This window comes from Lissotriton vulgaris, chromosome 6, assembly GCF_964263255.1.
Source record: "Lissotriton vulgaris chromosome 6, aLisVul1.2, whole genome shotgun sequence".
NCBI lineage: Eukaryota > Metazoa > Chordata > Amphibia > Caudata > Salamandridae > Lissotriton > Lissotriton vulgaris.
The window spans coordinates 159,283,221-159,301,894 of NC_141694.1; the positions used below are offsets into that span (position 1 = coordinate 159,283,221).

Below are 18,674 nucleotides of genomic sequence, written 5' to 3' on the forward strand. Positions count from 1 at the left end.
AGGTGGGTGTTTGCCAGGGAGGGTTGGTGATGGATTTCAGATCAGTCTGGTTGGTCAGAATGGACTGGTTCACTGGAGAGCATCACAGGATGTTGAGTAAAGGGAACAGGGCTGAAGAAGTTCGTATGGGGAGTGTGGGCCATTTGATGGCTCTGGGTGGGTCATGTAGTGACTGCTAGAGCGGCTGAAGGGGATGTGGGACGGAATGAATAGGGTATATGAAAATGAGGAAGAGAGGTGAGAGAAGGGTCATGGGTTACAAAGAGTACATTAATGAGGCAAATTTGGGAGAGATGGATCTGGGATCTGATTAGTGGGTGATGAATCTAAGTGGTTGTTGAAACTGTGCAAGGTGGGAATGGTTGTGAAGCAAAGTAGAGATACTCAGAATCCCAGGTCAACTGCTGTACTATAATCACTTGTTCAAAGTTATAATCTTTGCCATTTTGCTTTAGTAGTGTGTGAAAAATCCTTGATCATTTCTGCAGGAAAATGGCAATACCTTCAAAAACATAGGGTGATACCTCGAAGAGAATGACACTTCAACTTTTTTGAAATGCCATACCTAATGCTAAAAACATGCAAATCCACTGGAAAAATAGGGTGGAAATTAAAATATATACAGATAGTGGCATCGGGTAATGAGTCGAAGTGGGTAGATTGATAGTTAGAGTTCTGGTTCATGGCTCAGGGGTGATGCATCCGTGAAGGATGATGCGTAGGGCTAGTGTTTTTCTGATGAGTCTCAATGAGCTGGGTCGTTGCAGAAGATGTGTACATTGGTGGAAATCTTCCAGATCCACATATGAAAGAGTGTTCCTTTTTTCCTTAGATAATTGTGTGATCAGTATGATCAACATGTTTAAGGAGGGACTGGTCGGGGGCCTCACGAGTGAACTTAGAGGTGGAGAAGTGCTTGGTTCAAGTAGTGCACTGTGAAGTGAGTTCCATTGGGAAGAAAGGATTTAAACCATATTAAATCCTTATGAGGTGCTCATAGAACAAGGTCCAATTGGGGAGTGGCAACGCAGAGAGGCATATCGAGCACAAGGACATGTCATAGTGGGAGAGTGGGGAGAACCACACAAAGTGGGGTGCTAGATGGACCAACTTAAGAAGAACAGACGAGAGTCCTGACGTTAAAAGCGAATGACTGAGGCAGGCACAGGTGAGTGTGGCCGGTGATGACCATCTAGATAGAATTGACCCTAAAATATTGATTATATCATGTAGCAGTATTTTAGATTTTTAGAAGAGAGTGATAAGAAATACTTACTTCGAGCAAATGATTAAGAGACAAAATTGTGCATCAGTTTTTAATTATTTATTGCTACAATGAGAAATTTATTTAACATTCATTTTTTTCATCTCCAGCCATAAATAGGATTCAATAAATAAATAACTTACAACTCTAAAAATGGTTAACACATTAGGCAAAATAGGTTACAATATAAAAAATTGTATCAAATATTGTTGTTACCAGTGAAATTAAATTAATGATAAATAGAAAACAAATTAGAGAATAAATACTAGTCTCCATTAAATAAAAGATAATGTAGAATTATCTTTCTGATATTATATATCTGTTTCAAACACCGGAAGTATCATTCAGGAATACAGTTCTGTCCTTGAATTTGACGAATAAACATATTTGGCTGAAAAATTGCCATACCTTTGCATCACAATACTGTGTGTTCACATAGAAAAACACATATTATGTCTAATGAAACATTTCATATAGAGTTAGACACACTGTTGTCTTATATTACATTTCGACAGAAAGCACAAGGTTGATTGATTGCGGGGGTATGTGACCTGGATATTTGAAAGTCACAAGTACAAGAAATCAAATTGCCCATACTTGCCCTCTGAAGTCAAGGTTCATTGTTTGAGAAGAATCACAACTGGCCTCAATGTATTTAAGTCCTGTCACACTATCTTGAGATGCTGCTGACACACCCAAGGCAAGGGATTTCAGGAGCCAGAGCCCAGAGATGACATTATTAATGCAGGTTTTATACTGGCTTGTCAATGCTTGAAATAGGAAAAAAACGGAATTACTTGTGTGTTGCTTCCTGCTGCAAGATGTGGTGTTGTTGTTTTTACATTACTATTTGTGTCAATTTCCTTTCATCTAAGGGATAATGATTTTTGATGCAGGCCTCCAAACCCATCCGTATATTAAAGCTGATATAACAAACATCTATTTTTTGTGTGTCTCCAATTTTCATGAAGCTTATTGGAATCCCCCATCCACCCCATCCCCAATGCTTGCACTATTCCTGCAGCTTTTATTGGCCATTGTTCTTTGCCCACTTTCCACACTTTTGAGAACATAATTTTAATGAGGATGTCCATCGTCCATCGTTATGCTGTTGGGCGTGACGCAGGTGCATCCCACTACAACGGTCATTGTTTCCAGTGTAAAGGTGCAGCTTTTCGGTTCTTTCCGCAGGACCAAGATCTGGTGCTTGATTTCGACTGGGTTCAAATCGAAGCCTCCGCAGCTATCAGCGCATACCGCCTGAGATACATGCGTAGGGTACCTCTGGTTGTCTATGTCTGACCTGTAAATAAACAATCAAGTCATTAATGCAGTTTGTGGACCATCCTTCACCAACACCTATTACCAGATTCAAAGAAGAAAATAGCACAGTACCACTGACTGAAATGAAGCAAGAATGGGGGGTGGGGGGGGGGAGGGTAAGGGGGGTGGCTAGAGCTACTCTATCTTTAAGAACATGCTTCTATCTAAAAAGATAGCCAGCGATGACTTGCCAGCACGTAACCAAATATGCTCTGCATAGGGCACATTTTAGAGTATCACAACAGAGTGGCTACAGAGAGTGCGGAGGGTGAGGGTGGTGGTGGCGGTTATGGTGGACTGGGTAGTGGAGAAGACTGATGAGGGTATTTGGGCCATTAGGAAGGATGGAAGACAGGGGAATGAAAATAATTGGATAAATTGTTCTTGATAAAGTAGGTTTGAGACCCATGAAGACTGCTCATTAAACAATTTATCATAATTGTATCAGTCGAAGAAAGAAATCCCCCAGACTGTGGCAGTTTAGGTTGACCCACATGCATCGTTTTTGGTGTTCTGCAGTTGCGCACCACACTTTCACAGGCACCCAGAGGAACCATGACCATGCACTTTGAGTCTTACATGCATTCTACCCTTTCTGATTCCAGGGCTACCCAGGTCACAAAGAAAAATGACAGGCCAATAAGTAAGTTGGTGAGCCTTCCTGTGCAGTGCTCAAGGCTAACCAACACCCTTAAAGACACTAGTTTGAATGAAATGTTTGGATGGAGAGCTTGAGAACAGTGTTAAAAAGTGGCTTAAAAAGAGACTAGCATGCACTGGCTCCTACCCGAGCATCGCCATCGAATGAAACTTCAGTCCATTATCTAACAGGATGCTAAAAGATAGCTCATTTTCTGTCATCAGCTGTAGAAGAACTAGAGGTTGTACAGCAAACGTTTAGTTGCCACCACCATAAAAACGTGCCTACTTGAAATGGGGCTACTAACTCTGATTGAAGTTATTCTTTTTTTTAAATTTCATTTTTAAAGGGGTTGCGGCTTTTTTGTTTAATGCTCGTATAGTGTGAAAACTCTGTTCAAGGCTTTCATGTTCTTTAAAAAGCTTATTACTTTATCTCAGAATTTGAGGGTGGTTTGAGGACACACCAACCCAATCCTGAAGGAGAACCAACACATCTGCAGTCTTAACTCAACTGCAAAATAATTAGCACCTGCACAACATGATGACATGGGCCATTTCACTGAAAATGTGTGCAATTATCGATTATATACAGAGAGGAGGGACAGTACCTCAAAATATGCAAAACTTTACCTTATGTACATGATATTCTTAAGGTCAAACTAATGTGCGCCTCCGGTAAAATTACAGCGGAAGATTGAAATAGTATGATAGCACAATTTTAACAATCGTTTTTTGTCTCATGGATTATAGCCTTGACAAATCATTGCAGCTCACACTTCATTGACTTTTGCTAAAAGAATCACTACTTATATAAAACCCAATGGAGACTGCAATACCATTATATCTGTGAACCCCATCCCACTTTAATTTCAAATTACAATCATATAAGTAGTGTTAAATATCTTTAAGGGCTGCAAGACTGGAAGCCAGGGCAGCTGTCCTTCCCTAACAGATGATGCTCTTCTGATATTAGTCCTCTGACCAATCAGTGGCACTGCTTTTCTACTTTACAAGCAGAGAGACTGACCTATCCGAAGATAGTAAATAATAAGAAAGACAAGTTTATATGGATGTATGACAGAACCACGCATTCCATTGTAACTTATAGTTAAAATGCATATTCCTTTACCATTCACAACTTTATAATGACATTTGTAGTAAAGGCATGTGTGGTAAAAGAATATGCATTGTAAAGTCTTGCGTGGTAATGGTTATGTGTGGTAACGATTCCTGTGTTTTAAAGGCCGCGTTATAATGGGAATACCTGATAATAGCCACGTTGTAATGGCTGTTTACCAGTTTATAATGAGAGAGATAGTCATTATGTTGCACGTGGGGCATTGTCCTCTACTGTAGTAATGTTAGTTTTATCACAAAAATATGATTTAATATCCTGATATGGGGATAGGGTAGATATGTAAAAAAAGGAATTACAATGTGTATGCAGAGTTCACAAAGTAGGACTTTGATATCATTTTACATTGGTGGAGGAAACAAAAATATACATAAAAAAATAATCCTGAAGAAAAAAATATTCAGATTTAAATAATAATATATATGAAATCTGAAGTAAGTTTGCAATTGACTAGATCCCCAAACCACCTAGCAGAAGTATATTGTCCATGTCATTAATTGACATTCAATTTCGCTTCCCCATTTCCAAGAAGCAATCAACACAAGTTTTCTTTTATTATCTCTGTCACCATGGATCCTTGTATTTCGGCGGGAGGGTTCTAAGTCTCGCCCATATACACTCTGTAGGTCACATCTGGTTCACCATATCTACCACCCCTAAAATTCATGATTATTGTTTTCTTGATAATATGCATGATTATGGTTTCTAGGTGATGGGCATGGATTTTTCATATCACTCCAAATTTATGCCTCAGAAACAAGGGGTTATTTGTTGAAAAGGAATACGTTGTGGACTAAACTCACCTGTATGTCCATGGGCAGATAGATCGGTTTTTAATATCACCCATGAGTTCCGACTGATGCACAGGCACTCTCGAGCTAACCCTCACTTGGTAGTACGTGTCAGACTTGCGGGTGGGACATTTTTCCTTTTGCTCGTGAGCCTGCAGGCCTAGTATTTTTGCGATAACTCCGACACTGGGACTTCTGCCCTTCCTCTGACGTCCTGTTCCAGTTTCGGAGGCTGCTGTGTGGGCCACCACGACCAGAAGGGCCAATGTCTTCAGAAAGAAATTAAGTTGGGGAAATATAAGTCAAGGTGTTGTAGACATTTACGTGTGCGGTTCTAACAAGCGATGAAAACTTAATACCATTACTTAGTGTCTCCATGTACTGTATGTGTTGTGGTCCGAGAGCGGAAACAAAATGGGTAACACTGTACATTCTGGGCTAATAACCACTTACTCCACTATATGGATACTACTAGTATATACCTTACAACTCACTGGATAGTTGGTAATTTGTGCATCGTTTTGGGAAAGGAACTCACATATACGCAGTAGATTTGCTTATATGCATATATGCATATATTTATATTTCCTATTATGAAATAATCATTTATTCTATAATCTTGCACTGGTAAAATACAGATGCAAGTATGCAATGAAAATTTAAAAGGAAGAACAAGTAAATAAAAAGAAACAGAAAACAATTTGCAGTTCAATGTCAACCACAGACGGAAGAAGGGGATTACTGAGGTTAAAAAAGGTAACAAGAGGAAATAGGATCTAAGGTCCATATGTATCATCAACCTGATTTGCAATTCTGAAATAGTGATTTTTTAAAAATCGCTATTTCAGAATCGCAAATTGGGATGTATGTACAAATTCACAATTTTTTTGCGAATTCTTAGTATTCCTTAATTGCGATTAGCAAATTGCGAATCGCAATTAAGGAATACTTTCCCATTCATTTCTATGGGCCAGGAGGCCCACAGGATTGAATGGGAAGTTTTTTTTCAATTCGCAATTCGCAATTTGAGAATCGCAAATTGAGAATAATTTCAAGGGTGTCGGGGTGTTCAAAGGACACCCTGTTGCACCCCTGAAATAAGCATGGGTGCACATGTGGCGCACATACATGCCCTTAGGGCATGTATGTGTGTGTCACATGGCACTTTGAAAAATGCAAAAATGTGCATTTTTCAAGGAATTCCCAAATTACCACCAACTTGAAGTTGGTGGTAATTTGCGATTCCTTAAGGACAATTTGCATTTTTTTTTGCTTCATACATTGCATTTAAGGAATTGCAAAATTAGCGATTCCTTAAATGCAATTGCAAAATAAGGAATCGCAAATTTTGTGATTCCTTGTTTTGTACCAGATTTTCCTTAATAAAACCATTTAGCAAATTCGCATTCGCAAACGCCGAAATTCTGAGAATTTCGGCATTTGCGAATGCGAATTTGCTTGATACATATGGCCCTTAGTGGTTCCGGTTTTGATAATGTTACCACTTACTTATTTGACAAGCGAGCACAAGACTGATTTACAAAATTTTTTTCAAAAGTCGTAAATCTGTTCCTTGTAACATTCCTCATATCTGTGAAGTAGGCAAAGAAACCATGAAAAGCAGCAGATTTCTGTGAGGACTGTTACAGCATTACATTACTCTTTTGCATATGAGTACCTGTACAGGAAATGCACATATGTAAATTATTTTTCTTTTTCTCTTGTAGGGAAACTCATTTTCCTCCAACGAACCCCCTTTACCTTACACGCCCATTTATTACAAGCAAGCACCTATCCAGACATTTTGCAGGGGTAGTATTCCAGGAGCGTGCGAAGTGGAAGACGGGATAGAAATCTTTTGAGAATGGCCACAAAGTTCCACCTTTGAGGATCTTCTCAAGAGTATCCAGGTCTGTCAATCCCTAGTGCCCGCTATCACCCCTTTCCTCCTCTTGATGATGGCAGACTTACCCATGCAGACAAGTCCACTGAGTTAGAGTACTTCTACACATGCGTATTTGAATTTCTCTTAGTAAAAAAAATTGAGTTTATCAGGATTTGCGTTTTTGGAAAACAAATCCAAATGTTTGTGTACCTATGTGTGCACAATATAATAAAACCAACAATGTAACCTTGTTGATTTTAGAATTTCTAAACCCACAACATAGTAAACAAGCATTGGCAATGCCAACAGGTCTGGCTTTGAAGGAATGGTGTATGGTAGTGTGAAACATTACCAGTAAGTTGCATGGTATTGCAGATGTATTTGTGTGGAAGCAAAGAACTGTAGAATAAAAATGGTTTAGGGTAACAGGTGGTTTAGGGACAGTTGCACTGTCAAGCCTGATCTAAACATTTAGTAGGTTAATGACTGCTCACCTCTCATCTGTGTTTTTGCCAGATGAAAATATCATAGAGTATCTAGTTACTTAAGACACTTTAATAGCATTACAATGTCAAGTGTGTGCCCCTGAAAGTTCTATCACAGGCATCTAGAGGAATAAAATGATTACAGCTGTTAGAGGCCACCTAATTTTCTGTGGTAATAAACAACCTCTGCCTAATCAAAACATACTCCTGGCTCCCCACATGTGGATGGAGCCAAAGCCCCTCTCTAACATAACATGCATTTGTAAAGCACATGTTCACTGAAGGGTATCTTGGCGCTTAATGACAGAGGTTTATTGTTACCCAATGGTACTCTTTTTATCTACTACAGAATGATGAAAGACTGAATGGACCCCACAGGATTTGAACCTGTTACCATGAGGTCAAACACAGACCCCTTCAGTGGGCACATTAGTCCTCTAACCAACAGAAGAGATTAGCTCTAGTGATGCTCACATAATTGTTTGACTGCGCTGCAGACTACTATGGGGTAAATTTACTAAAAGGGAGTGCAAGACAGCACAGCAACAAAAGTTACTGGATTCATTGCTCCAAAGGGAAGAGAGTAGCACAGAGCTATATCCAGTAAGATATGGTGCTGCTGCTCTCTTCTCTAGTACTGATGCACAAACATAATGTCTAGCATAGGTTTATTTATTTATTTATTTTCTTATATAGCGCAGGATTCGACCCCCGGAGGAGTATCTCCGGGTTGTGTACTAGAAAGGGACTCTACCGCTACAAAATACTAAGCCTAGACAAAGTTTAAATCCTTTCACACATTCGACAATCCTTTACATTGCAGCTCACATGTAATTTCTGAAAAGTTAGGAGAAATGAAAAGATTTCTCCTACTTAGCTCCTGCATCAATGAAGTGCTGGCACAAAGTCCTGTCTAACAATTTAAGTAAATAGAGATTTGCATTGCAAGCTGTGAGTTGTAGTGTGATAACACTCAAATATCACCTGTAGGATGCTCCGTTCATCTATGTATTGCAAAGTAAGGCAATGCGCTACATGTGTTACGTTAAGGGCCTCTTTCCAGCCCCAAAAAAATTCCAAAGCAAATTGGCTGCTCGGCTTCCTATTTGCTTCAACACCATGAGGGCTCGAACTCCCACTTCACCCAACCAACAATTTATTTCCATATTTGTTACTTGAAAAGCCTTAACTGCTAAAAGATCAGTCTTTGGAGTGTTTAGATTTCTAAAGAATGCCTCAAAATGTTTCTTTATGGTATTTTGTGACTCCCTTCTTTCATACAAATGTTACCTATACGCTGTGTGCACTGTCTTTGCATCAGAAGCAGATGTAGACCTTTCTACGCCTTTCTGTGACTAAGCTCAAATCAACAGCAATTACGATTCTTTAGCATGGCTACCATGACTCCCTCCCCATGTCTACTCCAGTCATCATTTCTGTCCCGATCAAACCTCACCACGAGAAAGATCATTATATCAATAAAATGCACACATTGTACAAAGACTTATTCTCTTCCATCACCCATAACACATGTGAACACTATAGGATGTTTGCCCCTACTGATACCCTCTTATTGACTCCTGGGCCTTGTCACTCACCATCAGCATTCTTCTCTGAAACTTCATGGTTGGTCGTTTTCTTGTGGTGCTCCTCTTGGCAAAGTGCTTCTCTTGTGAGACACGGTGATGGTGCAGACCTGGTGCGCGCCCTCTTATAGAACCCACATGTCCTCCCACACACAGCTCACTCAAAGTCACATGCAATCACGGCATGACAAAGATTTTCTGCGCTGACCCATTTACCGATAAATGTCCGCCAAGATATTTAATTTTAGAATACGATAAAAAAGACCTGCCTCTCACCACATAACCCAAAAGCATCACAAAAGATAGTTAACCTCATTACCTCTATGCGCTTTCATTTCCCATCACATGAAGGAAAATAAAAAATAAAAAGCAATGTCAGCAGAGAAGATTCAAGCCTTCTCTCAGGACTATGCCCCTGGTTACCCTTTCTAAGAACAAGTCTGATCTAGATTATTCTTTTAATCGCTTGATAATTAGCAAATTTATTTTCACTGTCTACAGTTTCATTTGAGTCTCACATTTACACTATATTGATCACACAATCTAAGTGTCATTACTTGAATACAATAGCTTTGTTGTTCCTTTTAACAGCTAGCTATACTATAAAATTTAATTGTGTTCAGTTTAATTAATTATGAACCTTTTAGGTCTTGCTTGAAAGTGTAGCTTTCTGAAAGGTCAATTGTTTCTAATATACAGAGTCAGCTTTGAGTCAGTCTCCTTTAGCCCTTGACTTTTTGGTGAAAGCCCTCTTCAGAGATTGTCAATCATGTTTTTGCTCCACCTAGAAAAATATTTATCTCTTATTGTTATGCTATTGTCTATACCATTCTACCTTATATCAAATCAAAAGAAGGGAAGAGGATAGGAAGTCCATTCGTTTCCCCTTAACTGATAGCTATTAATCAAAAGAGAATGGACACTTGTATCTGTAAAAACCATTAGTTTTTATCGAAGACCCTCATAGACATCCTGGAGTTGTTATAGCGGTATATCTTTTCATCCGCCCCATCAGGAGTCTTGGCATAGTCATCGGATCAACGAGTAACGTGCAGCATGCCTGCCTCACCCGAGGCTACTTCTGGTGTATACAGAAGTGTCCAGAAATGAAAAACAAAATATTTAAAAACGTAATGACTTAGCCTAGAGGACTTGGTTTTAATCTGAAAAATGACTAGTCATTAGTATTTAAAAAGGTTTTGGATATAGCGGTAGTTGGGTTACTGAACTACCATATCACTGTTTAACAGAAGTCGACATGTTTCAGCTCTTCCGGCCCACAGAGGGTCAATGGAGCTTTCGTCAGGACAGAGAACAAACACTTAAACATATATGGCACATACACCCTTTATGTGTATGGTGAGAGTAACACAACGGAATTTCCGATCTGTGAAAGAAACCAACACGGTCATTGTGTCAACAGTGCATTAACTGGGTAAAGGCAGACAAAACACAAATTAGCATTACTAAATGCTGAAACGAGGAGTAAACCTAATTGTGGCTTAGCTCTCGAAAAGAGAGTACATAGGAGAAAATTCATGGGTGGATACTTCCAGGCTAAATGGCTTTGAGGACTTTTGTACAGGGTAAGGTGTGGAGTTCCAAAAATAGAGGTGATTTTTGTGACGGATAAGATTTAGAGGTAAAGCGGCATAGTGACTATACATATCGCCGAGTACAAGTCTATACACAACTGGTGAAACGTTATACAAGAGAACGACTCGCATGTGCAGTGAGACTCGGTGTAAGGAGACCTGGGTTTTACTAGAGGGGTTTACAACATATGTGGTTTGTGTTACCAACTTCATGCACACCCCAACGAAAACCCATAAGGTACCTGGTGTTTTCAGAGGTGTGGTATCCAACAGGGAATCAGAGTCGCATCTGGATTTACTCTGTATTCGGGATAATGTACATTCATTCAGGTTAGTATAGGTCGTCACCTTACCTTATTTCTTCTGGAGAACTCTAAGAACGCCATTCTTACCCATGCGGCACCAGTCTGTGGGCCTTGTGCTGACTCTGCCCCTGGTTGTGGGCGGGTCATGAATTGCTGGTTATTTATAGGCCAACAACACAAAAAAAGGACCAGTTGTTGTAGTTTTTTAGGCCGCTAAACAGAATAGGCGTGAGGGGATTACGGAACCTGCTCGTGCATCTCAGGATCAGAGATACCTGGTGTTCATTAGGCAAGATGGAGATCTCTTTAGTTAAGTTGATTCCACGGAATGTGGTCATTCATTCCTATTTCATCTGTCTTTAAGCGATCAACCCATCTTTGTTCTTTATTAAAAAGAATTTGTTCTGCGTTTTGATCCTTGATTTCAAGCATTTCTAGTACCGTCCACTTCAACTCATCACATGTATGTCCAGCTTCTATGTAGTGGGTGCATAGTTTTGTTGAGTTCTTTTTCAATCTTACATTACTCCGATGTTCCCCTATGCGGAGTTTGACTTTCCGGCAAGTCATGCCCACATATTGCTTTTGGCAAGGACAGGTGATCATATAGATCACGTGCGAGGAGTTACAGTTAGTATGGCTCCTTTGAGTCCATTTAAGTTTGTCATTTAACTGTAATGTCTTGGTGCTAGATGTAAACTTACATACTCCGCATGTCCCACATGGATAGTGTCCTGTGACTGGCATCATATGTACATCTCTGATCGTAGACTTTAGGAGTGTTTTCCTGGGTCTGGTGTGTACCAGGAAGTCTTTTAAGTTCTTGGTTCTTTTGTTGGCAAAGCGTGGCTTTGGCCAATTCAATGTTCCAGAGGTCAATATTTGCCAGTTCTTCTTTATTAGTTTTTGCACCTCATAGGTAGCAGGGCAGAACGTGGTTACACAGGTGACGAGATCTTTGATGGGTTCTTTTTGTGTGCTTTGTAGTAGGCAGTCTCTGGGTTGGTTATAGGCTCTTTTTTTGCATTTTGATATTGTTTTTGCAGTGTAGTTTCTCTTTTTGAGTTTTTGGCTCAATTCGTCTGCTTGTTTTTTATAATCCTCCTTTTTACTACAGTTCCGTTTATGCCTCAGGAATTGGCTATATGGGAGATTATCTCGCAACGGACGTGGGTGATAGCTATCATAGGACAGCAAACAATTCTTAGCTGTTGGCTTAGTGAATGTTTTCGTCTCCAGTTTTCCGTTTTCCACAAATATGGTGAGGTCCAAGAAATCAATAGTTTTCTTGTGTGCTGTGGAGGTGAATTTAAGCCAGCGATCTCTGCTGTTTAGCCATTCCAGAAATGTTTCGAGGTCATTTTTTGTGTCCCAGATAAGGAGAACATCATCTATGTAACGTTTCCAGTATTTTATACTGGAAACGTACGGGTTGCTGTCGTGTAGGATGTTTTCTTCTTCAAGGCGGCTCACGTAGAGTCCTGCCACCGAAGGCGCAAACGCACTGCCCATGGATGTCCCATGGCATTGGAGAAACAACTGGCCATTGTACTCGAAATAGTTTTCCATCTCGTGGAAATGTACACTGGATTACCTTGTATTAATAGTGAAAACAGCCAAAAGATTATCGGACGCACTTTTACAAGAAATACAAGATTTAGAAAATGAAATGAAGAAAAACATCAATCCCCAGGTATACAAGAAGCGTCTGGATGAAATTAACAAAGAGATGGAAGATACGCAAGAATATCTTACACAAAACAAACTACAGAAACTGGCAAAAGAACTAAAAAAGTTCAGCCAGGAGAAAATGCACCCGTATTCTAAGGAAGACTTCACTGCTACCAACGATGGTACTGATGGAGACACATCAGGAGGAACTTCCTCAGATGGGTCAGAAGCGAGTTTTGATGGTTCTACCCCAAGAAGGGGTCGGAACAACTTCAGGTTCTCACGTCCCCGACGAGGCAACAGATGGCAGAGACCACCGTTCTTTCATGGCAACCCAATGCCCTACTATCCCCCTTACATGCCACCTTTTGCGGGTTGGATGAATCCATACCATCCTAATGCAAACCAACAGCAACAAATGGAAAATCAACATATGCCCAACAATGCCAATCAACACCAAACACAGCCTTTTTTATCGAGGGGCCACAACACCACAAGAGGCAAAAAGAAAAATCTCAAGTGGCAAGACCAACAACCCAACGTGCAAACGAGAAGCATGGCCTCAGCACAACCGGGACCGAGCAAGTAGATTCGCTCATAGTGAACCTAACAACAATCACCCTCACTGAAGACCAAAAAAACGTCCTTAATAAAGGACTGGGATTTGTACCGACGCCTACAACGGACCGCTTCAAACTCAAGTGTGAAGCGGCAGAGTTCTGTAGAACTCTCAAACTTAAGGCTTTCTTTGGCAATTCTGACAATCCCCCGATGGAGGGAGACACCAATCTCAGAAGAAAATCCAAATTCTGCCCTCCACCAGCTAATGTACCTATCGAGGTTCAAACATTCGAACAAGCCATAATGAAAGGAATCGACAAAATGGACAAAGACAAAAAGGTATACCATAACATGAGCAAAAAAGAAAAACAGGCTCTGCTCGAACTTAGAGACAATGAGACGATCATCATTAAACCCGCTGATAAGGGTGGCGGGGTAGTAATCCTTACCAAAGAAGGTTACAACGAACAATGCCTTTCCCTACTGTCCAACGAAACCTTCTACAAACAATTGGACGAAGATCCCACTGAGAGACTGACTAATACAATCGCTATAATGGTACACGAAGCAGAAATAAACAGATGGATCTCGAAAAAAGAGGCGGAATTCTTAACACCGAAATCACCGAAAATACCTTTCTTCTACTCGTTACCAAAAACTCACAAGAACAAAACACCGCCACCTGGACGCCCGATAGTCTCGGGAATCGGCTCCCTACTCGAGCCCCTATCCAAGTTTGCTGATGAGTTCCTTAAACCGTTGGTACAAAAGACACCCACTTACCTCAAGGACACGAGAGACCTACTAAACCAGATTGGGGGAATCACTTTTGATCAAAATAACATGTTATTGGTAGGGCTGGATGTGGAATCCCTTTACACCAGCCTACCTCAAGAAGACACTTTGAACATGTTGGAGGACTTGCTTTTCAAGCTTGACTGGAAATACAAAACTCCACGTCACTTCTTACTAGAATGCTGCAGACTAGCACTGCAAGAAAACTATTTCGAGTACAATGGCCAGTTGTTTCTCCAATGCCATGGGACATCCATGGGCAGTGCGTTTGCGCCTTCGGTGGCAGGACTCTACGTGAGCCGCCTTGAAGAAGAAAACATCCTACACGACAGCAACCCGTACGTTTCCAGTATAAAATACTGGAAACGTTACATAGATGATGTTCTCCTTATCTGGGACACAAAAAATGACCTCGAAACATTTCTGGAATGGCTAAACAGCAGAGATCGCTGGCTTAAATTCACCTCCACAGCACACAAGAAAACTATTGATTTCTTGGACCTCACCATATTTGTGGAAAACGGAAAACTGGAGACGAAAACATTCACTAAGCCAACAGCTAAGAATTGTTTGCTGTCCTATGATAGCTATCACCCACGTCCGTTGCGAGATAATCTCCCATATAGCCAATTCCTGAGGCATAAACGGAACTGTAGTAAAAAGGAGGATTATAAAAAACAAGCAGACGAATTGAGCCAAAAACTCAAAAAGAGAAACTACACTGCAAAAACAATATCAAAATGCAAAAAAAGAGCCTATAACCAACCCAGAGACTGCCTACTACAAAGCACACAAAAAGAACCCATCAAAGATCTCGTCACCTGTGTAACCACGTTCTGCCCTGCTACCTATGAGGTGCAAAAACTAATAAAGAAGAACTGGCAAATATTGACCTCTGGAACATTGAATTGGCCAAAGCCACGCTTTGCCAACAAAAGAACCAAGAACTTAAAAGACTTCCTGGTACACACCAGACCCAGGAAAACACTCCTAAAGTCTACGATCAGAGATGTACATATGATGCCAGTCACAGGACACTATCCATGTGGGACATGCGGAGTATGTAAGTTTACATCTAGCACCAAGACATTACAGTTAAATGACAAACTTAAATGGACTCAAAGGAGCCATACTAACTGTAACTCCTCGCACGTGATCTATATGATCACCTGTCCTTGCCAAAAGCAATATGTGGGCATGACTTGCCGGAAAGTCAAACTCCGCATAGGGGAACATCGGAGTAATGTAAGATTGAAAAAGAACTCAACAAAACTATGCACCCACTACATAGAAGCTGGACATACATGTGATGAGTTGAAGTGGACGGTACTAGAAATGCTTGAAATCAAGGATCAAAACGCAGAACAAATTCTTTTTAATAAAGAACAAAGATGGGTTGATCGCTTAAAGACAGATGAAATAGGAATGAATGACCACATTCCGTGGAATCAACTTAACTAAAGAGATCTCCATCTTGCCTAATGAACACCAGGTATCTCTGATCCTGAGATGCACGAGCAGGTTCCGTAATCCCCTCACGCCTATTCTGTTTAGCGGCCTAAAAAACTACAACAACTGGTCCTTTTTTTGTGTTGTTGGCCTATAAATAACCAGCAATTCATGACCCGCCCACAACCAGGGGCAGAGTCAGCACAAGGCCCACAGACTGGTGCCGCATGGGTAAGAATGGCGTTCTTAGAGTTCTCCAGAAGAAATAAGGTAAGGTGACGACCTATACTAACCTGAATGAATGTACATTATCCCGAATACAGAGTAAATCCAGATGCGACTCTGATTCCCTGTTGGATACCACACCTCTGAAAACACCAGGTACCTTATGGGTTTTCGTTGGGGTGTGCATGAAGTTGGTAACACAAACCACATATGTTGTAAACCCCTCTAGTAAAACCCAGGTCTCCTTACACCCGAGTCTCACTGCACATGCGAGTCGTTCTCTTGTATAACGTTTCACCAGTTGTGTATAGACTTGTACTCGGCGATATGTATAGTCACTATGCCGCTTTACCTCTAAATCTTATCCGTCACAAAAATCACCTCTATTTTTGGAACTCCACACCTTACCCTGTACAAAAGTCCTCAAAGCCATTTAGCCTGGAAGTATCCACCCATGAATTTTCTCCTATGTACTCTCTTTTCGAGAGCTAAGCCACAATTAGGTTTACTCCTCGTTTCAGCATTTAGTAATGCTAATTTGTGTTTTGTCTGCCTTTACCCAGTTAATGCACTGTTGACACAATGACTGTGTTGGTTTCTTTCACAGATCGGAAATTCCGTTGTGTTACTCTCACCATACACATAAAGGGTGTATGTGCCATATATGTTTAAGTGTTTGTTCTCTGTCCTGACGAAAGCTCCATTGACCCTCTGTGGGCCGGAAGAGCTGAAACATGTCGACTTCTGTTAAACAGTGATATGGTAGTTCAGTAACCCAACTACCGCTATATCCAAAACCTTTTTAAATACTAATGACTAGTCATTTTTCAGATTAAAACCAAGTCCTCTAGGCTAAGTCATTACGTTTTTAAATATTTTGTTTTTCATTTCTGGACACTTCTGTATACACCAGAAGTAGCCTCGGGTGAGGCAGGCATGCTGCACGTTACTCGTTGATCCGATGACTATGCCAAGACTCCTGATGGGGCGGATGAAAAGATATACCGCTATAACAACTCCAGGATGTCTATGAGGGTCTTCGATAAAAACTAATGGTTTTTACAGATACAAGTGTCCATTCTCTTTTGATTAATAGCTATACCATTCTACCTCCAAGCACTGTTTACATTGTAATGCATGAGGCTCTATTTTACATTTGAAAATTATAATCAAGCATCCCATTTTTTGGACCACTTCTTTCTTTCACACATGCTTTTTGCACATGAGACATGCAAGATGATGCATAGTAGCATTGTACTCAAATGCAACAGACAGTCTCTGTATTTAAAAATATAACAGCTGTCAGGTTCCTACATGTGTGACAATACATGTTGGCTCTGTGTATGTTCTTAGGGCATGCACACCTTCTGGAGTTTTGCCGATCTGGTCATGAACTGTAGGAAAGTCAAACCTGTTAACATCGCCAATGCTTGTTTCCTTTTGATAACATAATTGCAGTTGCATTATTGCTCTTGAAATAAATAAAAGTGATATACATGTTCACATTTGGTAATGATACAATTTTAGCCTCTTATTTTAACCTTGGTTACAGACCACCTTCTTTAGGCAGACCAATTGTTTTCTTTTTTGTTTTTTTGTTGTAAGACTTTATTGGCAGTTGTCAATTACACAATACATCATTCGCATGTTCAAATATCGTTTGCCACGCCATAGTCATTTCGGTGTTTACAATACACAGCTGTTTAGCCGACAACCTTCCGGTCCGGCAGCAAGTAAGTATCTTGTGTTCAAGACATTCCTTCAATAGATAAAGAAATCAATTGTCTTACTTTTATCATTTTTTCTTAACCAAACCACAGACTCATTAGAAATAATAAACAATATCACAAGATATCTTTATACAGTCAATTGTTCATATCAGTGGGTTTTCCCTATGTACTATTCTATATCTTTCTAGTGAGCTTCCAAAATCCCCCTCTTTCAAACCCGTATCCCTCCCAGTATCCCGTCAGTGGGTATGTATCAAGGCCCCAACACATTCTCCTCATCGGAGCTGTTGTCTTCCTCTTCCGGTAGTGTCTCACACAGATCACCCCTATACTTATTCCAAGGTAACCATATCCTGTTCCATTTGCGAGGGTTGGCTCTTATCTTATAAACTGCTCGCTCGGTCACCATCAACCTATCCATATGTTTGCACCACTGTGCCGACGTCATTGCGTCCGCTGCCCCCCATTTCTGCGCTATATCACGCTTGGCAGCCATCGCTCCTATCGTCACCCACAGCTGCCCCTATCATCAGACCAATTGTTTTCAACATATAAAATATACTTTAAGTGGGCTCTGGGTCAGCCCCTTGCTCTTGACTGGAAGATTCTGTTGCCTATATCTGTGTTGTTGGGTGCTCCATCCGCTCTAGCTCAGTTGATGTGAGTGTTCTAGGGTGCCCTCTCCCTTCCTCCTTTGAATAATGTCCATGTTGTTTCATTTCCCAACCCCTTCATTCCATCTTCTGTTGTTCCTGTCCTTGCTTCTATCCCCACCCTCCCACCCTCGTTGTCTGTGTTGCATCTGACTCCTCCCTCCCACACTCCAATGCCAGTGTTGCCTCCCAAATCACTCTCCCTCCCTCTTTGTTGCCTGCTGGCTGTTCCTCTCTTTTTAACACAGAAAAAAATGTTTTATGACGTAGCAATATCTTAGCACTTTTTTTTTTTACCCAATCCATTGTCAGTGTTGTCCCTCACCGTCCTCCCTCGGTTTGGTATCCCGCACACCCCATGTCCCGCCAGCAAAAAAAAAAAGCAGAATGACACAAACAGCGCTGTCCGCGTCATAGCACTTTAAAAAAAAATCAACACGGATTAGAAGCAGCTGAACTGCTCACAACATGGCCAAAACAATATTGACAAAGCCAATAGCTCTGTTGCAGATTACGCCTATGTGCTGTGCCAATGATTGTTTAATTAAGATTGTATTTGGCACTCTTTGTTTCTTTGTT

General features: G+C 40.7%; 1 protein-coding gene across 1 annotated transcript; it reads right to left on the reverse strand.

The window, feature by feature from the left end:
* Nucleotides 1–2,341: 2,341 nt before the first annotated feature.
* Nucleotides 2,342–9,150, reverse strand: LOC147706954 (interleukin-17F-like). The gene is made up of 3 exons (XM_086925600.1): nucleotides 9,124–9,150; nucleotides 5,168–5,424; nucleotides 2,342–2,567 (listed from the first exon to the last, which is right to left on the reverse strand). Exons 1-3 carry the CDS (start codon nucleotides 9,148–9,150, stop codon nucleotides 2,342–2,344), a joined length of 510 nt encoding a protein of 169 aa, XP_086781726.1.
* Nucleotides 9,151–18,674: the final 9,524 nt, after the last annotated feature.